The sequence below is a fragment of the Chiloscyllium punctatum genome, chromosome 37 (genome assembly GCF_047496795.1).
Source record: "Chiloscyllium punctatum isolate Juve2018m chromosome 37, sChiPun1.3, whole genome shotgun sequence".
In the NCBI taxonomy this organism is placed as follows: Eukaryota; Metazoa; Chordata; class Chondrichthyes; order Orectolobiformes; family Hemiscylliidae; genus Chiloscyllium; species Chiloscyllium punctatum.
In genome coordinates this window covers 66249451-66277337 of record NC_092775.1, presented here as the reverse complement: position 1 = coordinate 66277337, position 27887 = coordinate 66249451, and the positions used below count along the sequence as shown (strand labels likewise).

The 27887-nt window shown below is 40.9% G+C and overlaps 1 protein-coding gene across 3 annotated transcripts in view; it reads right to left on the bottom strand.

Annotated features, from left to right (window-relative positions):
• Positions 1-27887, bottom strand: part of LOC140463174 (pleckstrin homology domain-containing family G member 4B-like) — a 185899-nt gene that overhangs the window by 34158 nt on the left and 123854 nt on the right. For all 3 annotated transcript variants that reach the window (XM_072556954.1, XM_072556953.1, XM_072556955.1), the window contains exons 9-14: positions 18659-18757; positions 15178-15326; positions 12336-12474; positions 10909-11031; positions 9374-9565; positions 3077-3903 (exon numbers count right to left, since the gene is read on the bottom strand). In XM_072556954.1, coding sequence (XP_072413055.1) covers positions 3077-3903; positions 9374-9565; positions 10909-11031; positions 12336-12474; positions 15178-15326; positions 18659-18757 — 1529 coding nt within the window. The remainder of the gene's footprint in view (positions 1-3076; positions 3904-9373; positions 9566-10908; positions 11032-12335; positions 12475-15177; positions 15327-18658; positions 18758-27887) is intronic.

The following is a 27887-nucleotide window of genomic DNA, read 5'->3' as shown; positions in this document are numbered from 1 at the left end:
GTCATTCAGTGCTCAATATGATCACATTATGCTCTTCTGAACTATGCCTTCCACAAACTTGGGTTTGGCCCACATAACCCTGGATCTACATCCCAAGATTTAGTTAGTATACGGGTGCCTTTCTTTTAGAGTTTTGATAGCCTTTTTTTTTCAGATTCCCAAGATTACTCTAACTTCTTCCAGAATCTCAACAACTGTAACATTCCCATACATTTAACAGTTTGAGTGCTTCAAAAATTTTGACATATCATTGTGATGGGGAAAGCAACATGACTTGTATCACACATAGCTACAAATGCACAGCCTCTGAATCATCCAGTTCCAGAGTGCTAGCTTAGCAGTTTAAAGAACATTGCAAGGTAGTCCTTAGAGCTAAATGTTCATCCAATGTTTCTTAGCTGTAAAATGTGCCACTTAAATAATGCAATTATGATTGGCTGAACACAATTACCGAAAGTGAAGTGGTATTCATTTTCAAATTATAATCCTCAATATTAGTCAAATAAGTATCAAATAAGTTCATATGAAAGCAAAGCAATAACTTTTAAAAAAAATCATGGTCATAATGCAAGCATATTTGCCAAGAATCAGATTTGTTGCCAGTTCCAAACTGCCTTCAAATGGTGTTGATGAGTCACCTGTTATGTTACTGATATGCTCACAATGCTGTCAGGAAGTGAGTTCCTGGATTTTGACCCAGAGAATGAACAGCGTTATAGTCCCAAATCAGAAGGATGCCTGGCTTGGGAGGTGGCAGTATTCTCATGCAGCTGCTACTCTTGTTCTTCTCGAGGGCAGAAGTCATAGGTTTGGAAGGTACTATAGAAAGAACCTAAGCAATTTGATGCACAGGATACACACTGCTACCGCTGTGCAACAGTGCTGGAAGGAGTGAATAGTCAAGGTGGTTGGGATGCCAATCAAGCAGGTTGCATTGTCCTGGATGACATGGACCTTCTTGAGTATTTTTGGATCTGCACTTATCCAAGTCAGTACATTTTATTCCTTCTCTTGACCTTTGCCTTAAAAACAGTGGTTAGAGACAAAAAAAAACTGCAGTTGCTGGAATCCAAGGTAGACAAGCAGGAGGCTGGAAGGAAACAGCAAACCAGGCAGCATCAGGAGGTGGAGAAGTCAATCTTCAGGACTGGGGCTGAGTGTAAGGGGAGCTGCAGATAAAGGGGGTGGCGGGGGGAGGGTGGTGAGGTGGGGAGAGGTGAAGACAGGCAAAGGGTATGACCTGGTTGTCAATGAGAGGAATGAATTCGGTAGGTGGCCAGGAGGAATGGAAGGGAGGGGGAGGGGCTGGGAAAGGATTCGGGGAAAGGGAAGGGAGGTTATTTGAAATTGGAGAACTCAACACTGAGTCCTCCGAGCTGTAGGTTGCCCAGACGCAAGATGAGGTGTTGTCCCTCTAATTTGCGGTTTGGTTCGTCGTGGCAATGGTGGAGGCCAAGGATGGTCATGTCGGAAAGGAAGTGGGGAGGGGAATTAAAATGGGCAGTAACTGGATGTCAGGTCCGCCCCTGCGAGTCTGGCCGAGATGCTCATTGAACTGCTCCCTAAGTTTACGTTTGGTGTCCCCGATGTAAAGAAGACCACATTGGGAGCACCTGATGCAGTAAACAAGGTTGGAAGAGAGTTACATGACAGAAAACAGTGGACAGACCTTTGGGAGTGAGACAGCACTCACTACAGAATTCTCAGCCTCTGATCTACTTCTATGGCCACAGTATTAATGTAACTGTTCTGAGGAAGGGTCACTCGACCTGAAACGTTATTTCTGATCTCTCTTCTTAGATATTGCCAGACCTGCTGAGCTTTTCCAGCTAATTCTGATTTTGTATTCATATAACTGTCACGGTTAAGTTTTTTTTGTCAATGGTAAACGCCAAAATGTTGATGATGAAGCTTTAGCAATAGTAATGTTGTTGAATATTGAGGGGAAATAGTTATATTTAAGTTGTTAGAGACGGTTATTATCTGAATCTTATGTGCCTATATCTTGGCAATACTTGCTTCAAAAGCCTGGAAAATACTGATATCTTAAAAAATATAAAATACACAATTAATGTGATTCCCAGAATACGTCAAAATTAAAAGAACAATAGAAGCCAATGAGAGAATGTTTGTGAGTTATATCAAAAGAGTGGAGACAGAGAGAAAATGGAAGGTAAATAGAAAGAGTGAGTGAAGGAAAGATAAATAATGGGAAAAAAAGCAAAGAGACAAAGGAATGGAAAATAATTGAGGCCCTTACAGCAAACTTCTGAGATAGTTTACAGTATAATGCGTGAAAGTGATAAAGACATAACTTGGATTTGTCAGAAGTTTTTGCATTCTCACCCATGACATTGAACCTGGTGGGATAAGACATACCATGCTAAACGCGAGCAATCATTAGATGATTGGTATGACTCAGGTTGGCTTCATGCCCTAATCCCTTGATGAGGAACTTGTATATGAATATAACTGATTTTAAAATAGGACCCCTTTTGACTAGGTTTCCAGGAGAGATTTGGCAAAATATACCGCATGCCAACCTTTTAACTTCTTAAATACACCTCTAAAGTTACAGACACTCCCAGTGGATTTTAAAACCAAACATCTTAAATTGGACTAATGCCCAGGATCCTGAAAGGATGTGTTATGGCACTGAGATCGGGACCTTACCCCAATTCCCAATCACAAATGGGCTTGCAACTTCTGCTCTCTGGCGATATAAAAATGTAATTACCTAGTGATTTGGTAGAGGAGGTTGGGATGGTGCATTGATTCTCCATCCCTTACTCACCGTCCCTCTCACTGAAGATGAAAGACATAAAAACCAAAGTATACAGTATGCCTCAAGAAGACAGCTTTGTCCTGGATGGTGTTGAGCAGCTGCAGAATTGCAGTTGTATCCAGCCAAGTAATTAGGGAATGTCTATGAAACGCCTGCTTTGTGGCTTATGGGATTGGTGAGTTGAAATTAACTGTCTGAAGATTTGTAAAAGAAAAATAACAGTATATTGGCTTTTGACAGTAACATCTAATGGACAAGTTACTTCTCAAATGTCAAAGTTAAGATCCTTACTAGGAATTGTCTTTTGTTGCCTTTTGAACTTCCTGTATAGGCCCATGTTCCAAGCTGGATCCTTGCACTCTACTCAAGACAGGATTCATAACTGGAATAGCACTACTGCTATTTCTGTCAACTGGAGTGTTCCTTGGAGTGTTGTCTTCCGAGCAAAAGCTTGCATGCCGGGACAATTGGAAACCCTGTGCAGCCTGCATGATCTTCTTCGAAGGATAGCTCTTGTGCTGAGCACAAGGGGAAAGGACAGAGTCTGACCGTGAAGGAGGTGAACAGCTCTGTGTGCTGTTCTTACCAGTGGAAACTTCACTTGATTGCAGCCACAGAGGACAGTTAAATGTTAAAGGCTTTACTGGTGTCCCCTTTGGTTTGTTTGTCATATTTTCTTTCTGGTTCTGACTGCTCCTGCATGACCAAGGGTTACATTTCTCCTTTTTCTTCTGAATTACATCATCTCCAGTCCTCGGGCTGCCACACACAAGTGAGCTACTTGTCACAGTATCCTTACTGCAATTCTGACCAGTGCTCTTTGACTCTCCACTAATGCCTGATGAAGGAATGCTATCGGATTTTAGGATCTTCCGACAAAATTCCAGTTTCTCCTCAAGGAGTTGCCTGACCTCCTGACATTTCAGCCAGGTGACATTCCACATCTTCATCCCTTTAGTACTGTTTAGACTATGAACCTCGCTCTTCATCTGCTGAAATCTTTTAACAGAGAACTCTGTAAACCGCTGATGATAACTCTCAAGATTCTCCAACATTGCTTCATTGCACATTCCCAACTGGTTCAAGTAATATTTACAATCTTCTGCCATTGTTGTAGCCTGGGAAAAGAGGACAAGCATAGGGGTTAGGAATATACAACAAATGTTGGACTTCTGAACAAAAAATGGTAAATGTTGGGAAATGATAGCACATCAGTAGGTACTTGTGGAGAGAAACAACTGAGGTTTGAAGAAGTTCATTTCTTCTGCTCTCTCTGCAACTCCTGACTGTCCTATTGCATACTTCCAGCACTTGCTCTTTCATGTACTAAGTACAAAGACAAAATTGTGCAACATTCACTCTCATTCCTCAGGAGTGTGATGGAATACTCTACAATTCCTTTATGAGTACAGCTGCAACAATACTCAAGGTACTTGACACCATTCAGGACAACACAGCCAACATCATTGGGATCACATCAATCATAAAGTCATAGAGATCTACAGCATGGAAACAAGCCTTTTGGCCCAACTTGTCCATGCCTTCCAGTTTTCACATTTTAAAGTAGTCCTATTTGCTTGTGTTTGGCCCATATCCTTCCATACCTATCCTATCCATGTACCTGCCGAAATGTTTCAACTTCAACTTGCATTCCCCGCACCAGTAACACACAGTGGCAGCAGTGTATCGCATCTACAAGATGCACTGCAGTAACTTATCAAGAATTCCTGAACAGCACCCTCCAAACGTATCACCTCTTCATTTCAAAGGGCAAGGATAGATGTGACCACCGGCAGCTACAAATTCCACTCCACATCATTGCACACAACATCCTGAATTGGAAACATATCATTGTTCCCTCAATGTTGCTGGATCAAAACGCTGGAACTGCCTCCTGAACTAGCATTCCAAGGACTGCAGTGGTTCAAGACAACTCACCATCACTCTCTTCAACAATTATTGGCCTCACCAATACTGCCTACATCCTACAGATTTTTTTTTGAAAGTTTATGTGGACATCTACAAGCTACTTGCATATATACATTCTGAATCTGAGGAAGCCTGGATTTCATCGTATGGTGGGTTTGTCATTGGCCTATATACTGCATGAGGTAAGACACAAAAGATAGCAGCTCAGAATCAGAAAAAGAGCTTCACCAGTTTAACTACACTTGTTTAACAATGGGAAAGGATGAATCTAGCAGATACAGACCAATCAGATTAATCTCAAGGCAAAGCATTTTGAAACAATAATCTGGAAAAAAAGTTAACAGTCATTTGAACAAGTGCAGATTGATCAAGGAAAGCCAGAACAAGTTTGTTAAAGGCAAACAGAAATATGGAAATATAGAAATAGGACAAGGAGTGGGCCTTTTAAACCTTTCAGCCTGCTCCCCCATTCAATATGAGCATGGGCAATCATCCAACTCAGTAACCTGTTCCTGCTTTTGCCCCATACCCTTTGGTCCATTTAGCCCTAAGAAATATATCTAACTCCTTCTTGAAAACATTCAAACTGCTTTCTGTGGTTGAGAATTCAATGGGCTCACCACTCCAAGTGAAGACATTTTTTGTCATCTCAATCCTTACTAGGCCTAGCCTGCATCCTTAAACTGTGATCCCTGGTTCTGGACTCCGTAACATCTGTAACATCTTTTTTGCATTTACTCTGTCTAGTCTTGTTAGGAAATTGTAGATTCCTATGAGATGACTCCAGATTTTTCTAAACTCTAAAGATTATAGTCCTAACCAATCCAATGTCTCATCACATGTCAGTCCTGCTATCCCAGAAATCATTTGGAAAATCTTTGTCATAATCCCTCCATAGCCAGAACATCCTTTCTCAGATAAAATAAGAGACCAAAACTGTGCATAGTACTCCAGGTGTGTGGTCCCACCAAGGCCCTGCACAATTGTAGGAAGATTTAACTGTTTTGGTACTTGAACATTCTCACTATGTCGGCCAACACACCAGCATTTTCTTCACCTCATACCAGTATTTTCTTCACTCCCAGATACATCTCCTTGATTAATTTCAGCCATTGGTATACAAGGACAAGTCTTGTCGCACCTCCCACTGTCCCAATTTACCATGAGATAATAATCTGCCTTTTTGTTTCATTATCAATATGGACAACTTCATACTTATCCATTGCATCTGCCATGCATTTACCCATTCACTCAACTTGTCCAAATCACACTGAGGCATCTCTGCATCCTCCTCACAGCTCACCCTCCCACCCAGCTTTTTATTGTCTGCAAACTTGGTAATATCAGATTAAGTTACCTCATCTAAATCACAAATATATTCAGTGAATAGCTGGAGCCCAAACACTGATTCTCTGTGGTATCCCACTAGTCACTACCTGCCACTCAGAACAAGACCAGTTTATTCCTACACTTGTCTGCCCACAGTTCTTTATTCTTGCCAGTACAATATACCATCCCCAATCTCTTGCATTTTTACATGCTAATTTCTTATCAAAACTCTTCTGAAAGTCCACATAAACCACATCCACTTGTTTCCCCTTAATTAACTCTTCTAGTTACATCTCAAAGAATTCCAGTAGATTTGTCAACCATAATTCTCCTTTTGTAAGTCGATACTGACTCTGTAAGATCCTGTCATTGCTTTCCAAGTGCTCTTCTATAAAATCTTTTATTATGAACTCTAATGTTTTCCCTAGCACTGATGTCAGGCTAACTGATCTACAATTCTGTTTCTTCTCTACCTCCTTTTTAAATAGTGGGATTGCATTATAACTAGCTTCCGATCCATAGGAACTGTTCCAAAGTCTAGAAAATCCTGAAAAATGATCACCAATGCATCCACTATTTCTAGGGCCACTTCTTGGAGCACTCTGGGATTTAGATTAGAAACCAGAAGAACCGCAGATGTTGAAATTCAGAAATAAAAACAGAAGTTGCTAGATAAGGTCACCACGTCTGGCAGCATCAATGAAGAGAAATCAGAGTTAACATTTAAGATCTGGTGAGGAGGGTTTACCAGATCTGAAATGTTAACTCTGATTTCTCTTCATTGATGGTGTCAGATGTGGTGACCTTATCTAGCAACTTCTGTTTTTGTTTCTGGGATTTAGACTATTGGGCCCAGGGGATTTATCAGCCTTTAATCCTATCAATTTCTCCAACACCACTTCCTTTCTAATACTGATTTCCTTCAGTTCCTCATGATCACTAGAGCATGTGTTCCCCAATATTTTTGGGATATTGTTTGTACCCTCCTTTGTGAAGACAGATTCAATGTGTTATGGACCAGAGCACACCCCCTCAAAATATTTTAAGAAGGTCGGCTAGACCCAAACTTTCTCTTATTTTAAAGGCAAATGGAATGTGCTGTATTCCAGACTCAATTCAATTGGTTGACAAATCTACTGGAATTCTTTGAGATGTAACTAGTAGAGTTAATTAAGGGGAAGCAAAACACCATTTATTCCAACCCTGTGGTTAAAAAACAACAAAAGGAAAAAGAACTTAGAATAACTTAATTCTATTGGAAAACCTAACCGAGTAACAGATACAATAACTATTACTAATTAACTGTTCCAATTTAGTAACATCCTATAAACACATTCCTTGCTGCAAAGGCAGAATCAGAAAAATACATTTATCTACAAGTAACCCAGCAGCCGAGAGAAACCCCAGCTTCTAGCTGTAACCGAGAGAGGGAAAGGAGAGCTTCAACTACTTCAACAGTCCAACAGCTTCTGCTCAACCTGAAAGCGAAAAAAGTCTAGAAATCCAGGATGCTTCTATTGTTCCAACTTCAAAAACAAACCCTCATAAGCTGTTTTCTTTATTGGTATTCCAACTAGACAGCTCAGTAACTCAGTCTTAAAACCTCTCTTTAAAAGAAAAACAAGGACAAACTAACCTCTTAAAGCCGTAGCATTGTCACACCTCACCCCTTTCAAAAAATTAATAGATAGCTTCATTTTTAAAAACCCTTAGTCTAACTCTATGAATACACTTAATACATACACATCCCATTGACACCAAGCATGCTAGCATTCACAACTACATTCTATTTCAGTCCGTTTGTTCTTGCCACTGAATGCCTCCATCTTTCTTTAACAAACGTGCGACAATGTATCAGCAATTACATTTTCTCATCCTGCCACATGTATAATTTTCAAATTGAACGGCTGCCATAATAACCTCCATCTAAACAGTCTGGAACACTTGTCCTTAAATTTCTCCAAAAACTTGAATGGGTTATGATCAGTATTTACAATTATCTCAAACAAATTACTGGCAATCATAAATGTTGAGCTCCTGCTGCAATTCCCTCCCTGTTTCACATGATAAAGCCAACCCCCAGCATCAGCTTGTCTGCCAGTTCCAAAAGTGTTGCCTTGCACACTTCCTCTCTTTTTCCATCCTCAGAAAACGCTTAGTGACTGAAAGAGCCATTATTACACAAGACACACCTTATTTAAACCAATCAAATTCAACACTCAAAACAAAAGGCACTAACACTTTCCACTCACTGCCTTTGAGTCCAATAATCCTAAACCCAACCTGGAATTAGAAATTTTGATCCAGACCAGAGCCCCCAGTTTGTTATGGACCAGACTAGGATCCCTCAATATATTTTAAGAAGCAAATAGAACATGCTGTGTTCCAGATGCAATTCAATTGGTCAAACTGTTGGTATTCAGCAAAACTCAATTTATTCAAACACTATAGTTTTGATTCCCCACAGTGTGGAAACAGGCCATTCAGCCCAAAAAGTCCACACCGACCCTCTGAAGAGAAACCCACCCAGACCCATTCCCCTATATTTACTCCTAACTAATGCACCTAGCACTGTGGGCAATTTAACATGGCCAATTCACCTAACCTGCACATCTTTGGATTGTGGGAGGAAACCATGCAGACATGGAGAGAATGTGCATAGTCCACACAGAATTGAACCCAGGTCCCTGGTGCTGTGAGGCAGCATTGCTTATCACTAAGCCAATGTGCAGGTAATATACAACAAAATAAAGAAGAACTTAAAATAACAACTCAATTGGAAAACTTATCAGAATAGTAGATATAGCAACTTTTACCAATTAACTGTTCCAATATAGCAAATTTTCATAAACACACCCCTTGGCAAAAAGGCAAATTCAGAAAAATACCTTTGCCTCACAGGTAACCCGGCAGCAGAGGGAAACCCCAGCTTCTGAGCTGTAACAGGAACAAGGAAAAGATAGCTTCTACTACTTTAAAATTCCAACAGCTTCAGCTGAACCTAAAATCTTTTAAAAAACTAGAAATCCTGGTCTGTGAGAGCTGGCCACACCCATTCAGGCTGCTTCTATTGTTCAACTTTAAAAATAAACCAAGGCCTCACAAGCTGTCTAGTTGGAATGCCAGTAAAGTAAACAGCTTAGTTAGTTCGACCTCAATGTGACTACTTGAAAGATTTTCTCTAATTGGCAATCAGGCCGATTAAGAAGAAATTGTAGGTTTTGTTTTATTTTATTTAGCTCATGCATTTTTCAGCATCCTGGGAAGAAAGTCTGCAGGCAGACCATATATTTTGCAGTTCTTCACATTGCAATCATTGTATCATTGTACCTTATTACAGTAGCTGTACAAATTAACAAGGGCCTCCAATTCTGTTCGACGTCTCTTAGCTCTAATGTGAAAATTGTTCAGCCGTACTTTGAAATCTTCCACCATATTTTTGAACACTGAAAACTCAGGATATGAAGAGCCATCCAGTTGATCCACTTCTTGCAACAGTTCCAAGCCCTTTTTGTATTCCTGCTGCAAAATGTCATTGTCGGGAGATTAAGGAGTGAAAGATTAAAAATTGTAGGACTCAACAAGAAAAACTGCATTTATGTAGTACCTGTAATTTTCCAGAACAATTCAAAGGACTGCTATCAAACAAAGTTTGGCATCAAGGCACATGGGGAGATATTAGGATAGGAGGTGCAGATTTTCAGGAATGTCTTAAAGCTGGAGCCAAAAGAATAGAGAGGTGGAGGGGGAGGAACTACAGAACTTAGAACAAAATTTCAGTTTCAACATTATTTTCTCCTATTCCCTCCAGCCATTTTGTGCCATTAGTCAACTTTCATCCATCTTCTCAACACCTTTCATGTAGCTACTGTGAAACCACTCAATGACTAGCTCCTTGTAACCCCAGGGTCTGAATGGTAACTTCCATGAAATACATCTGAACATAGGAGCATATTGAATATGGTATGTACAGTACTGACAGGTAATTCACACCACAATGGGCAGACTTGTGTTTAAACACAAGTCTGCCCATCAAATACGTACAATAATCAATGATTCCTAACATGAGTTTTGATTCTCTCATTGGCTTTTGTTTATATGATGCAAATAAAATAGAGTTAATGTGAGTTGTGAATTTTATCCAAACTAGATGAAATATGTACAAGATAAACAGAAATGTACTGTGGTTGCTGTACATTAGTATATCATAGCATCAAGGTATATGTTACAACTTGTAATTAATGGCACGCCATGACTATAGAGATCATGTCATTAATTGGAGTGGAATCATCCCCGATGCTTACTTCATGGTGTTTGCTACCCCTACCGCAACGTGGAACTGGGTGAAGGTTGTTTGAGGTAGCCACCAATTTTTCATTGTCTTCATCTTATTAGTGGTAAAGGACAAAGTACCTTATAGTATGTACAATCGAAGGCATTGCTCTTTGATAGTAAGTGCAACTACATTCAGTCAGGCATAATAACTAGGACCTTAGGGAGCTGGTATAGACACATCTGCTCCCTCCGAAAGCTAGCATGAACCTCCTTGCTTCCATCCACAGACAGTTTGAAACAACAGTAGTTTAGGTGGGCCTAATGTAACCTGAACATTAACCCCTTCAAAACCATTACTTTATAAACTAGCTAGTTCTGCTTGCATTGGTTCTCAGCAAACTTGCTAGATGAATACCTGTCGTTCCTTTTTTTTAAGACAGATATCAATCCATTCATATCAATCCCTGTATATATTCTGACTGGTAAATTAGCACTGGTAAATATACAAGAGTTTAATCATTGGGAAAATGCTTTCAGTATAATAAAACATACAGATATTGCAAATTAAAGCAGTGTTAGATGTCACTTACTGTGATCAGTATGAAGAATCCAGAAAAGTTATCCTGTGTTTGTTGCAAGGCATTCAGTGAATCGTCATTTGTACCTAAATTTTGCAAATGTGATTCACCTTCACAAACCAGCCAGTTGTTTCGCTGCAGAATTAACAAAAGGATAATAAGAAAACAACTCTCCAACGATCAGTTTCACTCTTAAGTTACAATTACATCAAGTTTTATTTTAAAGAACAGCCATGGACACTGAACTGAATTTGTAAATGGAAAATGCTGAGAATCCACAGAGTCCATTAATTTCTCCATGGACTCGTTGGGTAGCTCTACCATTTTCTGTATTTTATGTCAGATGTACCTTCTTCACGGGAAATGGGTTCTTACTGTTATATGCTGGAGGTAATGTCCAGCTGAGAGGGAAATATATGTCCAGAAAGGCAGAAGAAAGTCACCTATATGGTGGACTACTTGTAACTGCTGGTTAGGTCATTCATGGCTTGCTACAATGTGACATATTGGGTTTAGGACCCAATTGTTAGAGCCACAGTTATCCTGTTTCTCATGTATCGCACACTATTCAAATCAATCCTGGTATCTGAAGCCCTTCTGCCTCAAAGTGCTAGGCACCCAGGTTCGACTCCAGTTAGCAAATTCTCCCCATGTCTGTGTGGGTTACTCCGGGTCCCCTGATTTCATCCCACAAAATGTGCAAGTTTGGGGTGGATTAGCCATGCTAAATTGCTCATAGTGTCCAGAGAGGTGCAGGGTAGGGGAGTATAGGTCTGGGTAGGATGTTCTTTGGAAGGTTTGGTATGGGTTCAATGGGACGAATAGCTTGCTGCCACACTGGAGGGATTCTATGATTCCATTTATATATTTCCTAAAATCTCAATAAGTCTTGTTGTATTTCTTGAAGATAGTAATATACCTTTTACAGTCATTTGTCTCAAAATGCACACAATCTCTGTGCCTAACCTTTGCATGTTATTAATCTATCATTGCATTTTTGCATTTATATGCAAGAACCTAATTATAAAGCCTAACTTATTTTTGGCTTTTTCTGTGACTGTGCTGGGTTTCACTTTCAAATGCCTGACTTCCTTTCCTTTGTTCACGGAATTGTGTAATTTAGTTCTTTGGCTTCTCAGTTCAAGAAATACTACAGGCATCTTTTCATTAAATTTCTAGCTTTTCCTCAAGATGCAGCATAATTCCCCATGTTAAATTGCACCAAACTCCTCATCGCTGCTGGGTCAAACCCCTCACAAGTGTTTGATAAGGTGCTTCATCAAATGTTTTCTGAAAATCTAAAACCACTACATCTGCTGTACTCCCTTAGGCCATTGAATCAATCATCTTTCTTCAATGTGATAAATCACATTTACAGCAATATAGTGAAAAAAAACATACCCTTACTCCAAAGTGCTAATGAATAGCTAAACCCAAACCTGTTTGAATTTATCCTCCAGTCTCCGCAAATCCTGTAAGAACTCTAGATGCTGCAGACACTGATTGGACCTCATTACGAGAGTGTGGACATGCTCCTCCACCTTATTGTACAGTGATGTCACTGCATCAATGGTGTCCCTTCAAATAAACAGAAGGAACCATTTTAACTCATACAACTGAGAAGCTTTAAACCTTGTAAATTTATCGCATAATTACAACAAATAAGAATAAAAACAAATAATCAATCCAATTACTCACAGAGTCATCACAAATGTTAAAAAAGAAATCAATCCCCAATTTACCTGACAGATGAACTCAGGTTAAAAAAAAATACTTGCCAGGCTTTTGTACATAAAAAATAACCACTTGTTCTGAACAAACTGTCTTTAATCAGTGGTTGAAATCAAATAGAATTTATAATCTCATAGCTCTCCCCTTTAACTCTAGTGAAGGGGAGTGGTTATGGGCCCTGAAAGCTTGACGGAAGGTGATAAGTAATTTAATCATGGGTCAAAGATTAGAGAAGCTACTGTTTGCATACAACACAATCAAGACAGAATGGGCATACGAGTGACTACACGTGATGATTTACGTCAGTGCCCTGGGGTGCACTCCCCATCCCCCACCCCACCACAACCTCCATCCCTTCACAGCAAAGGTCAGGTGTCATGGTCATTGTGCCAACCAGCAATCTTCTGGGTTGTCACCAGTGTTACCCTGAAGTAGTTACTAGCCAATGTTTCTCAGCTAAAGGACAGAAAGGCTAGAGTGTGCACTTCAAAGAAAAGGATTGTAACCTGGAGTGTAACTGACCAAGTCGATGACCACCTGTTTTGATTGTGTTTTACCTCAAGCCATCTTTTTCATGTTAGATTCTTGGTCACTTCTCAGTCAACCCAAATTAATCATTATAGCTTATAACCTTTGACCCGTGATTAAGTTGCTTGTCACCTCCCATCAAGAGATCAGAACCATTCTTCATCACTCCAGTAAAAGGGTAGAGGTTAAGTTATACAGTTCTAAGATAATTGGAAATGTATGCAGTTTCTCATCTAGACGTTTCAACATTAAAATTCTACTCTTCTGACACTGTTAGGAGTCACACCTCTCTGAGATGTTGATCCTAATATGATATGTAGAAAGGAAAATGGCAGAAGAATGGTGATGCACTTCTCCATATCTATCTCACTATCTGTATGGTGGCACTCTCCAAAATAATGTGCCTGGGGTAAACATTGGCTGCTTACTGTTACTGTTCTCACAGACAGAGCCAGGGAATGCTAAGACACAGAACTGTGAAGTGGAGACATTCAACTTCCTTCGTGCTACCATCTGGCCTATTCAGTGTGCTGCTTTCAGAACCAAGTATATATGGGAGCAAAGCCAAGTGTCTAATGTCAATCCTTTTCTCTTAAAGCAAGAGTACTGGCATGACTTAACAGCTCACTAGGAGTGAACACATGAGAAAGACAGAGACTGATCAGCACCACAGTGGATGATTCAGTCAGACAGAACTAACTGGGAAGGTCATGTGAGCACTTAAAAGATATCCAGAGAAGTAACAGGACATGAGCACCACTAAGTGCCCAACAGGTTTTGAATGAATTAGGAGAAATCACAGGCAGATTAACACTCTAAAAATAAAGTTAATCTTGGTCAAATGTAGAGAATGCTGGAGCAACAGGCAGCATCCGTGGAGAGAGAAACAAATAACATTTTGAGTCCAACTGTGGAACTACTGCAACATCTGTTCTGAAGAAGAGATTTACCAGACTTGAAACATTAACTCTGTTTCTCTCTGCTGCCAGACCTGCTGAATTTCTCCAGCATTCTCTGTGTTTGCTTTGGATGTCTAGCATCTGAAGCATTTGCCTTGGTATTTAAATTTTACTGGTGTACCTGAACAAAGCCTTAGCCAGGCGCCAACCACCTTACCAAACAAAATGGCCCCATGAAATGAAGGCAAAATTAGTGAAAATGAATCAAGGTAGTTTTGGAATTTGCAGAGGCTTTCGAAATCAGGAGGGGATTGAATGAGGTGGGAAAGTTAAGGAAGGGAATGTGGAGGAGATGGTGTAGTGGTATTATCACTGGACTGCTAATCCAGAGACCTGGATAATGACATGGGGACCTGGGTTCGAATCCTGTCACTGCAGATGATGGAATTTGAATTCAATAAAAATGTGGAAGTAAGACTCTAATGATGATCATAAATCCATTGCCGATTGTTGGAAAAGCCCATCTGGTTCATCGATGCCCTTTGGGGAAGGAAAGTCTCATCCATATGTGGTGTAGCCTACATGTGCCTCCAGACCCTCAGCAATGTGATTGACTCTTAACTGCCCTCTGGGCAATTAGGGAAGGACAATAAATGTTGGACCAGCCAGTGATGCTCTCACCTCGTGAATGAATGGATAAAAATCCCAAATTGCTGGGCCATATTGACCTCACTGATGATGCAGATGAAAGTTGATGGATACATAGTAGGTTGGAGTAAGAACAGTAGAGGGAGTGAGCTTCTTCTGAGGCACAGAGACTAAAGAAGGAGAGTGGTTGGGGTTGTGGTGGAATTCATAAACAAGAAATCAGATTTTCACATCAATTCTTTGGTGAAATTGGTGCAACTCACCAAAGTCAGAGGTGAACAAGTATTAGAATTGATGGTTGACACAATTGTGTACAATTTGCAACCATCGCAGCGTATTCATTGTTTGAAACTATTTATTTATAAATAATGATTATGCAGTTGATATTGATATCAATACAATAAAGGCTTTTCGTAAAAATTAAAATCAGCAAACTCTTTTAAAATATTGGAATTAAACACATGTGAGCTTTCACCTGTAGTCCTCAGAGGAGCTGAATCGAGATTCCTCTTTTTTCAGTCTAGCAAGAATTGCTCCACCTTCCAACTGCAGGGTGACCAATCGGGCATCTTGTAGAACATGTTTCATCATCAGTTTGTGCTTACCTATGCAGTGAGTAACCTCCTTTAAGCAGAAAATAATAAAAATCAAAATTGCAGCTGCAGAAAAGAAGTTGTCACAAACCCAAAATGTACTTTCAACATCCCGTTTACAATCGGAATAAATAGTATATGGAAACACTGCAGGCCTGGCAAAAGACAATTCAGACACTTCGTCAATGCAATTGTCACCACACAGTTACACAATTCCATTTGCACTTGCAAAATATGACCTGGCATCAATTGGTGAATCGGTGGAATGCTTTATAGCTGTGGGCTATTTCAGCTGGGTCATTCAATGAACTCAAGACTGAGATAAACAGCTTTTAATCAGTAAAAGAATCATAGGTTATGGGGGAAAGGCAGGAAAGTTTATCAGATCAGTCGTGATTGGTTGATTGATTTATCACTGCTGCATGTACTGAGAAACAGTGAAAAGAGCTGTTTTGCATGCTCTACAGGCAGATTGTACTTACAAAATGCATCATGGTAACAGAACAGAGTGCAGAATACAGTGTTACCAGCTGCAGAGAAGGTGCAGATAGAGATATTGGAATTAATGTTTGAGAGGTCCACCTCTGATTACAATGGGTAAGAAGCCGTTCTTGAATCTGTGAATATGTGTATTCAAACTTTCATATCTCAGTGAAGAAGGTGTTTCGTACACTTACTTTTATTGGTCAGTGCATTGAGTATAGGAGTTGGAAGGTCATGTTGTGGCTGTATGGGACGTTGGTTAGATTACTATTGGAATACTGCGTGCAATTCTAGTCTCCCTACCATAGAAAGGATATTGTGCAATTTGAAAGGATTCAGAAAAGCTTTACAAGGATGTTGGAGGATTTGAGCCATAGGAAGAGGCTGAATAGGCTGGGGCTGCTTTCCCTGGAGGGTCAGAGGCTGAGGGGTCACCTCATAGAGGTTTATAAAATCATGGTGAGCATGGATAGGGAGAATAGCTAAGGTCTTTTTTCCCAGGGTAAGGGAGTCCAAAACTAGAGTGCATAGGTTTAGGGTGAGGGGGGAAAAATTTAAAAGGCACCTAAGGAGCAACACTTTCATGCAGAGGTTGGTGCGGGTATTGAATGAGCTGCCAGAGGAAGTGGTGGACGCTGGTACATTTACAACATGCAAAAGGCATCTGGATGGATACATAAATAGGAAGGGTTTAGAGGGATATGGGCCTAATGCTAGCAAATGGGAATAGATTAGGTTGGGATATCTGATTGGCATGAAAGAGCTGGACCAAAGGGTCTGTTTCTATGCTGTATATCTCTAGGACTCTCTGACTCTATTCTGCCCAATGGAAGAGAGTGTCGGGGAGTATAACGAGGGTGGGAGGGGTCTTTGATTATGTTGGTTGCTTCCCTGAGGCAGCGGGAAGTATAGATGGAGTCAATGGTGGTGAGGCTGCTTTGCCTATTGGACTGGGCTGTATTCACAATTCTGTCATTTTGTCCAGTCTTGGGAAAAGCAGGTGCCAAACCACGTTGTGATGCATCCAGCTAGGATGTTTTCTATGGCATATCTATAAATATTGGTAAGTGTCCTTGTGGAAATGCTGAATTTCCTTAGCCTCCTGAGAAAGTAGAGGCATTGTCATTCTTTCCTGACCATTGTGCCGATGCGGGTGGATCAGGACAGATTGTTGGTGATCATCATCACTCCCAGGCACCCTCCAACATCTCCTCCACAGCTCCATCGATGCAGGCAGCTCCGTGCTCTCCACTCCACTTCCTGAAGCCAATGACCAACTCCTTCATTTTGCTGAGTTGGTGGAGAAATTGTTGTCTTTACACTGTGCCACTAAGCACAATCTCTTTCCTGCACTCATTGCTGTTTGAGATCCCACCTACAATGGCGGTGTTGTCAGCAACCTTGTAAATGGAGTTGGGGCGGAAACTGGCCTCACGGTTGTGAGTGTATCAGGAGTGTAGTGTGGTGCTGAGTACGCAGCCTTCTTGGGACACTGGTGTTAAGGATTATGGTGGAGGAGATGATCTCATTAAATGGCAGAGCAGACTCGAGGGGCTGAATAACCTCCTTCTGCTCCTATGTCTTATTATCTTATTTGTCCAATAGGCAATGTAAGAAGTTTATTTCTTATCTTGCACGGGGGCTTCATCTTTCTCCCCTTCTTTTTCCTATTGTCACCCGGTGAGAGAATAATTCAAATTGGAAATATACATAGGGAAGGACCTAATGTGTGATCATAGAAGAAAGAAGAGTTACAGGTTTGATATTTAGGTGCAGTGATGTAATCATAATGTTACTGGACAATAATCCAGAGGTTCAGGCTTAATGTTCAAATACCACAAAATCAAAGACCATATATCAGTTGGTAGAATTTAAATTTAACTATTACCCAGAAACTTGGAACTGAAAGTTAGAACAAACAACAGGAACAGGCCATTCAGCCCTCCAAGCCTGTGCCAACACTTGTTGCCACATTTTGCTTCAGTAATGGTGACCATGAAAGTATCATCCAGTCATAAAAACTCAACTGGTTCACGGATGTCCTTTAAGGAAGGAAACCGCCATCCTCATCTAAACTTGAACCCACCATCCTGCTCAGTGGTAGGGACATTACCACTGCATGACTGAACTTTTAATACAAGGTTGGCCAGTGCTTTGAAATGCTCAATTTCAGAAAATGAAGCCAATGTTCAACCAAGTAGACAGGTACTGTTTTGAAACCACAGGAACTGAAAAGCAGACAGTTATTATAAAGAGGAACTGATCCAATAAAATCAGGTTTCTCCCCAAGCAATTAGTTGGTTAGGGGAAAGTGAAGACCGCAGATGCTGGAGATCAGAGTCGAAAAGTGTGATGCTGGAAAAGCGCAGCAGGTCAGGTAGCATCCGAGGAGCAGGAGAGTCGATGTTTCAGGCATAAGCTCCTGATGAAGGGCTTTTGCCCGAAACGTTGATTCTCCTGCTCCTCAGGTGCTGCCTGACCGGCTGTGCTTTTCCAGCACCACACTTGTCGACGAGGCTCAGATGGTGAAAACAGATGATCAGCAACTTTCTCTCTCAGAAAGAAAGTGGACATTTCACCAGCATTGCACTGCCAGATTCATACCAACCTGACTCTGAAATTATTTACCTGTGGCTGGGCAGTCAATCACTACATTAGTGAAGTATAAATGAAAGCAGTAGTTTGACTTTTTGAGTCATTTTTATCAATTAACACAGCCTTCAAATTAGATGCAATTATTATTTGGCAATACCAGACTTGAAGCATATGTCAGGAATACATGTGAATCTTTCTTAGAGCCTTGTAGTCATGTCACTGTTTCCAAGGACTCTTTTCTATCATGTTCATAGTCTGTTTTAATGTGTTTTATTGTTGGTGTACCTGTTCACTGTTTCCAGGTTTGTTCGATTCAAACGTTTGAATGGTGTCCAGCAACAAAGTGGAAACTTCTCTGCAATTTGTAACAAATGAATCATGTTTCTGCAATAACATAAAATGTACAATTTGTGTTAAATATATAGCCTTCACAAATGTTACTCACTGAAACCAAACATAAAATTCCAATGACATCTTATCTAAAAATCTCTTAAAACATCATTAAAGGCATTTTACAGAGAAATGCAAAGCTTTTCCTGGTTATAGTCGAATGAAATTGTGGGCTGACACTTTCTATTCTTTGGCACCATGTTAATTCCCCTGTTGTACTGGAATGTCTTTAAGCCATTTTAGAAAGGGGTGGTGGGATTGTCCCTTTAGAGTGACTTTCCTGCTGAAATTTCGGTTGCAGCAGGGGAACGGCAGCAGAGGCCGAGGATTTTGAGAGAACCTGACAGGCTGAAGTTCTGTTGGGGAAGATACCCCATCATTGTCAGACAGTCATGGATTAGGTCCCATTTCATAGGCAGAAACACATCAGTGAAGCACTGTAATACCGCACTGAGGTCTCAGATGAAATGATAAACTGAATGTCTTTCTGCTCATGGGAAAGATTTCCAAGAGCAGACATCTTCTTGGTGAACATTCATCCCTCAGCCTTCAGGAGAATAGTTCCATTTGTCTCCTTGCTACTGGGTAGGCCCTGCAGAGCAAAGGTTTACTGTTGCGTTTCTTGCATTACAACAGTAACTACATTATAATCGATTTGCATGGGCTCTTAAGCAGTTCGGGACTCATGAGGATGTGAAAGGTGTGATATAAATGCAACTTATTTCCCCTGGAGGTGTCATTATTTGCTCCAACATATCCCCAAGGTTCAATTGCTCATCACAGTATTACACTGTATAAGACTGACACCTGGTGGCAGAAACCCCTTACTGTCACTTTAAAAGGAAAATCAGAATTAACTTTTCTGTACATTTGCAATAGGCTTCCCAAAGTTTAAAACTGGATCGACACATGGAAGAACAAAAAGCTAAAAAACAATTATTTCTAAATAATCGATTGCATAAACCGGGGAATTTTTTCCTTATAATCGCCCTTTTGGCACGTGGTTTCTCAGACCAAGATCTTGTTTCTACATTCCAATCCCATGAGGTGAAATTCTGGTTGAAAAGTGGGGAGGTAGGCGGTGGGCAGCTTCTTACCCTTAGACCAACTGAGGTCTCCATCCCTGGTCATTTATCAAAGCTGGATGGCACAACAACACATACCATCCTACCCTGGCATCTGCCCTACAAACTTAGACTGCCCTTCTCATCAGATATTCTGTGTCTCTGAGAGGTCCAATCAGCAGCAACGGCTGTCCACTGCTCTCCCAATGGTCATCGCTCCTCTCACTGACCCACAGACCCTTCATCTCCTCCATAATTCACTGATGCCTCTGGTCTGCAGCTTTCTGCAGTTCCAGTAGTGGCCACAGTTCTTGGTGGTGCCACTGCGACTGAGAACTTGTCACCCCTTTAAAGGCAAGGCAGCCTCTTCAAGCAGAACTTCAATGGGTAGGAAGCTATTTTTTCAACTAACTGGATGATATAAATAGAACTGAAGAGTGGCAAATAGAGTTTAATTTAGATAAATGCGAGATATTGCATTTTGGTAAAACAAACAAGGGCAGCACTTATACAATTAAAAGTAAGGCCTTGGGTAATGTTGTAGAACAGACAGACTTAGGGGTTCAGGTACATAATACTTTGGAGTTTGCATCACATATAGATAGAGTGGTTAAGGAGGAGTTTTGCACATTTGCCCTCATTGCTCAGACTTTTGAGTACAGGAGTTGGAATGTTATGTTGAGGTTGTACAGGATGTTGGTGAGGTCTCTTCTGGAGTACTGTGTGCAGTTCTGGTCACCCTGTTACAGGAAGGCTATTATTTTGCTGGAGTGGGTTCAGAAGAGATTTACCAGGATGTTGCTGGGAGTGGAGAGTATAAGTTATAAGGGGAGGCTGGTTAGGCAGGGACCTTTTTTCACTGGAGCATAAGAGGTTGAGAGGTGACCTTATAGAGGTTTATAAAATCATGAGGGTTATAGGTAAGATGAATGACAGGTGTTTTTCCCTACGGTGGGGGATTTCAAGACTAGGGACATATTTTTAAAGTGAGAGGAAAGAGATTTTAAAAAGACACGAGGGGCAATTTTTTTCTTCACACAAAAAATTGGTTTGAATGTGTAATGAACTTCTGGAGGAAGTAGTGGATGCAGGTACAAGTATAACCTTCTACTGATTGGAGTTACACCTGGCACAAAGGAAGATTGTTGTGGTTGTTGGAGACCAGTCATCCCAGGACATCTCTGCAGGAGTTCCTCAGGGTAGTGAGTGTCCTAGACCCAACCACCTTCAGCTGCTTCATCAACGGCCTTCCCTCCATCATTAAGTCACAATGGGAATGTTCACTGATGGTTGCACAATATTCAGCACCATTTGCAACTCCTCAGATACTGAAGCAGTTCATGTCCAAATTCAGCAAGACCTGGACAATTTCCAGGTTTGGGCTGACAAATGGCAAGTAATGTTCACATCACACAATTATCAGTCAGTGAGCATTTTCAATGAGATAATCTGGTTACTGCTCCATGACATTTAATGGTATTACCAACCTTGTATCCCGCACTATCAACATCCTGAAGATTACCATTGAGCAGAAGCTGAACTGGACTAGCCATATAAACATAATAACAGAACAGAAGCTAGGAAAACTGCAACAAGTAGGTCAATTGATTACCTAAAGTCTGTCTGCAACAATCAAGACACAAGTCAGAATACTCCCCACTCACCTGGGTTAGTTCAGTTCCAACAACACTCAACAAGTCTGACACCATCCAGGAAAAAGCTACCCAGTTGATTGGCATCACATCAACAAATTCTCATCACTGGCGTTTAATAAGCCATGGACTGCAGTGATTCACCATTCACCAAATACACACAAAAATACTCCTTAAACAGCACCATGACCCATCTTAAAGGACGAAGACAGCAGATACATGGGAATGTGATAACCTGCAAGTTCCCCTCCACATTATGCACTGGCCTGACCTGGAAATATGTCACCGTTTCTTCATTGTCACTGGATGAAAATTATACAACTTCCTCACTGGCAGCTTTGTGGGTGGACACACACCAAAACGACTGCAATGGTTCAAGAGTTCAGCTCAATACCTACTCAAGGGCAAATAGCAATGGCCAATGAATGCTGGCCCCTTCTGTGAAGACCACACTCCATGAATGAAAGTTTAAAGGTGCTAGAATGTGATGTCTTCAATGCTATAGCCTAATAGCACTGCACAGCTCCAGTAAATTAGCCTCTGACTATTCTGTGCCAACTAAAACTGGATTAGAATTTGCTGATCAAAAATTCAGGGAACCCAAGACAACAAGAAACTCCAGGGAGGTGGATGCTGAGTGGAATTCCACTACAGTTAGAACTAAATCTCTGTTAATTCTCATCCACATTAAATATCTGTATACCAAAACTGAAAGGCAGATTTATGAAATTTGCTGGCAACACTATAACTGGAAAATGTAACACTGGTAAGTATTGCACATTGTCCAAAACATGCTTATCTTAAAAATACATTAAATGGAAGTCAATTTACAGAGAGAGATTTAATAAGGGATTTGAGATTGACGGCTTCCTCATCACTTTCAGGTTCATGACGATGTGACTGGATTATAGAGTAGGACAATGAAGTTATACTGGAACACTTTAATGCGCTGGTCAGACCACACTGGGAATAGTGTTGAATTATGGTAACATGCCAGAAAGAGCAATAAAACTGTTTCCAAATGAAAAGGGATTGAAATATAAAGTAAGATTAGAGGAGCTTAAGGGTGACTAAGGGAGATCTTACTGAAGTATTAAATATCTATCGGTTAGGATAGACAAGACCACAAGATTACTACAAGTTTGAGAAAGTAGGGCCAAGAGATTAGATTGAAATGGGACTGAAGTGGTTTGAAAACAGATGCTTGAAAAGAAATTTTTCTGCTCAAAGATGAATGTTTAAAACGTGAAAGTGAACTTTACTTGGACATTCAGTACCATCGGAATTAGTCTGCTGCTGTAACAAGTGGGTCAGATGACTGGAGGTTGAGTGACAACTGGTCAAATGGCCTTACTCCTTAAGTTTTCTTTTCCCTATTTTTTCCTAAATATCAACATTGAAAAACAAAATGATGGGCAGATAACAATCTCGCTCATCAATCCAGCCCCACACTCTCAATCTCTGTTGTATTATGAATAAACTCTTCAAAGCCTTGCCTTCCTCCCAACCCCAACAGGAAAGTAACCTCCTATTTTCTTTGTTCACTTATGAGATGTGGGCAACACTGGCTGGACCAGCATTATTGCTCATTCCTGGTTGCCCTTGACAAGGTCATGGCTGCCTTTTTGAACTGCTGCAGTGTGCTGTAGGTTGACCCAGAATGCCGTGAGAAAAGGAGTTGCAGGAGATTGATCTAGTGACACTGAAGCAACAGTGATGTCATTTCCAAATCAGGATGGCGAGTGGCTTGGAGAGGAAATTTCAGGTGGTGCTGTATCTAATGCCCTTGTCCTTCTAGATGAAGTGGCCCTCGGTTTGGAAGATGCTGTTTAAGGAGCCTTGACAAATCACTGCAGTGCGTCTTGTAGATGGTACACACTGCTGCTACTGACCATCAGTGATGGAAGAGGTGGATGTTTGTGGATGTGTTGCCAACCTAGTGAGCTACTTTGCTCTGGATGGTGTCAAACTTTTTGATTGTTGTTGGACTTGCGCCCATCCAGGCAAGAGAGGAGTATTCCATCACACACTTCTGACTTATGCCTTATGACTTATGAACAGACTTAGGAGATTTGGGAAGTGAAATACTCAACGCAAGGTTCCTAGTTTCTGACTTGTTCTTGTATCTGCAGTATTTATATGACGAGTCCAGTTCAGTTTTGATCAATGGTAAGCACTGGAACATTGCTAATGGGTGCAGTGGAATAAACTGAAAAATAGGGACAATGACAGGAGGAAAAGACCAGAAAATACTTCTCAAGCAATTAAAACTCATCCAGGAAATCAAATTGACTAGACAAGAGATGAGTGGTTCCCTTAAGTTCCTTAAATTCTGTTAACTCATGTTCATATTTTACCTGCTTATTTGAAAAGGTTATTTCTAGTCCTAACTTCATAGTTATATTTCCATGTCCCCTGGTGTTTAAATCTTTCATCACAATGAAGAATCTTAATATGAGTGAAGAAGGGGGAGCCAGCAATGATATATTTTCCACGGCATGTGTATTCATACGAATTGTATTGCATTCAACACGATGAAATAGCAACATCTGGCACTGTCATACTGAAGCCTTTGACACCAAGGCTGCATTACTGAAGGTATTGTACTGGTATTAATTAAAAGAGCTCTATTAAAACCATTACCCTGTAGCTATTTGATTCAATAAACATTTATTCATGCAAACTGTTGCACTCAGTATGATGGAATGGCAACATCTGGCATCATTATATTGAAGATTCAATACTGTAAAATTGTAATTTACTCATGATGTGGTTCACTAGCAATTATCAGCAAACTGTTGCAACTGTATCTCCTGTCGAATACAGAACAATTCATCTGAAAAAGCATGCTCAGTAATATGTATAGATTCTAGCTTTAATTTGTAACATTATAAGCTAGTTTATGACGCAAAATAAACTTTAAGAAATCTACCTTTTATAGACTTATAATGCAGAAACAGACCACTCAGCAAAACCAAGATTGGTGCTTATTTTCCAAGCCAGCAGTTGGCCTGATTGCAAGCATCCACTGTATTCCCATATCCCTTTATCACATGTTCCTTCAACTACTTGGCTAACCTATTCTTTGAACACTGATACAGTCACTGTTATAATCATTAACTCCTGTCACACATTCCACAGCCTCATAACTCTGCTCAGACCTGCTCAGATTTTCAAGATCCTGCTGCAGGTAGAACATATAACGATTTCTATCCCAAGAATCTTTCTATCAGACTCTACAACATTTTGCGTTTTAGTGGTTACAGCACAGAAGGGGGGCATTCAGCACTTCTTGTCTATTCTAGCTCTCTGCTGGTCTCACTCTCCAACCCTTTCTCCTTAGCCTCAAAATATTTCTTTCTTTGAGTGCTTCTCTGATCACCTTTCAAAGGCCACAACTGAATTTACCTGTTCACACTCTCCTGCATTATATTCCAAATCGTAATTACTTGCATAAAAATGCCTACTGAATACCTTGCTTTTATCTGATAAAACAACTGTCAACCGCTGTTTTCTGTCACTGTCATCTTTAGCTAATGTGCTTCAACTTCATCAATAAATCTGTTATGTATCACTTTATTACTGCCCTTTGCAAGTCCATGTACACCAGCTGCATTTCCATCATCAATCATCTTAGTTTATTTATCAAAAAAACTCCAAAATGCTTGAATACAATTTGCCTGCAATAAATCTGTGTTGAATTTCCTTCGTAAGTTTACACTTGTCCAAATGACTGTGAATTGTGACCAGGATTATCATTCATAAAAGTTTTCCCACCACTGAGTTTCAGCTGATGGCCTTTGAGTTGCTGGGTTATCCTTCCATCCCTTTGAGCAATGGTCTAACATTTGCTATTCCTCAGTCCCTCTGCTACAACCTGAGGAGGATGAGAAGACTGTTGCCATTGCCTCTGCAATTTTCACCCTTAATCCCCTCAACATTCTTCGATGTATCGCTTCGGCTCCCATTGACTTTACAACTGTGAATGAAACTAGTTTCTCTAAGGGGCAGCATGGTGGCTCAGTGGTTAGCACTACTGCCTCACAGCGCCAGGGACCTGGGTTCAATTCCTGCCTCGGGCGACTGTGTGGAGTTTGCATATTCTCCCCGAGTCTGCGTGGGTTTCCTCCGGGTGCTCCGGTTTCCTCCCACAATCCAAAAATGTGTGGGTCAGGTGAATTGGCCATGCTAAATTGCCCACAGTGTTAGGTGCATTCGTCAGGTGTGAATGTAGGGGAATGGGTCTGGGTGGGTTACTCTTTGGAGGGTCGATGTGTACGTGTTGGGCCGAAGGGCCTGTTTCCATGCTGTAGGGAATCTAATCTAAAGATCTACACTTCATTAATTGTGCACCCATCCAGTATCTCCACTTTCAACATGATTTGAGCAGAATCTCCTTCCTTGGTAAAGACAGAGGCAAAATACTCCTTTTGTACCTCAACCTTTCCTGCTGCCTCCATGCATATGTCTCTTTTCCATTCTTATTTGCACCAACCCCTCTTCTTAACACTCTTTTATTATTTAAATGGATTTTAGATTCCATTTTATACCGGCTGTAAGCCTTTTTCTCAAACTCCTTCTTTGCCTCTTTTACTTTCCCTTTCATTTTGTTTGTATCTCCTTGATACCCAGGGAGATCAGGCTTTGGTTTCCCTATTGAAAGAATGCTTCCCGAGTGGCACATAGAGTCATGGAGATCAAAATGTTTGCCCCCTTCAGCCTATCAAGTATGTGCTGATTATAAACGACCACCTAAGTATTCCATTCCCATTCTCCAGCACTGGTCCCATAGCTATGTGTGCCTTGACACCACAGATGTATATCTCAATACTTCTTCAAGCATGAGGGGTTCTGCCTCTACCACTACTTACAGGCAGTGAGTTCCAGATTTCCACCATACTCAGAGTGAAAAAGAACTTTCCTCACATCCCCTCTAAACCTCCTGCCCCTTCCCCTGGTCACTGATCCCTCCACCAAGGGGAACTGTTTCTTCCTGTCTGTGTCCCTTTTTATTGTATGCATCCAAATCATGTCCCCCCCCCCTCTGCTCTATCTCTTCTGCTCCAAGGAAAACAATGCCAGGCTGTCCAATCTCTCCTCATAACCAAAACTCTCCAGCCATGGCAAAATCCTGGTAAACCTTCTCTGCACCTTTCCAGTGCTATCACATCCTTATGAATCTGAGCTCATATCTCCAGACCATCTGTCCAGGCCTCTGGACTACTCATCCACAGTCTGTTATTGCACCCTTTAAATCAAGCTTTCAAATTAAGATTTATATACATTACATACGTATCTATAAAAACCACAGAATAGGAAGACAACCTGGGTGTTCGGTATTTTGCTCAAAGTTGCATTAATTTTGTAACATATGCCTTGAATGTTATTATCCTTATTAATGAAGTAATAGTTTCCAATGGCATCCATTTGCTCCTTTACTGTCTTTGATTCCAGGTTTCCCAGGTCAGCTCAGTTGCCATCCCACTGACATTTTCCATCTACAATTAAGTATTTATACTCCAGGTTGCTCCTTGCCTGATTCCATAAGTAACCTAAAGTTCATGATGAAATGTTCCCCTACAGATACTTGATCCACTTGACATAACTCATGAATCCAGAATTTGAGACAAAAACATATTGATTAATAAAATTCAGCTGAATGCACTTAAGAAACTGTTTCCCTTCCGTTTAGAAGATTTCTAACCCAGTCTGCATTAGGATAATTAAAGTCTCCCAACGTCATTACTCTGTAGCTTTTACAACTTTCTGGGGGCTTCGAACATACACATAATGGTATAAAGATAACTCTTCTTTCTTGATTCTAACCAAAGAGATTCAGTGTCGAAAAGTGTAGTGCTGGAAAAGGAGAGCTGGTCAGGCAGCATCTAGGGTACGAGTCGACGTTGTGAGCATAAGCCCTTCATCCTTTCCGACCTATCACTGTTACCCTCACAACCTCCATCTACCTATTGTATTCCCAGCTATCTTCACCCCCACCCCCACCCCCACCCCCTTCCATTTATCTCTCAGCTACCTTGGGCCACCCCCTCATTCCTGACGAGGAACTTATGCTCGAAACGTCGATTCTCCTGCTCCTCAGATGCTGCCTGACCGTCTGTGCTTTTCCAGCAGCACACCTTTTGGCTCTGATCTCCAGCATCTGCAGTCCTCTCTTTCTCCAAATAGATTCGGTCCTTGACTCTTCCAGATCATCCACTTTCTCCCGCACTGTAATTTGCCTTTCTTTCCTCTCTGTGTTTGCTTATCAATTTGGGCTGGATTTCCAAAGTTTATTGAGGCCAAGGCTAGAGGGCTGGCTCTAGAGATTCCTGCAGCCAACTGGAATGACAATCTGGTCACATGCTTTCCAACCTGAGCCAAGTTTAAAACTTTAAGATGAAGACCGAA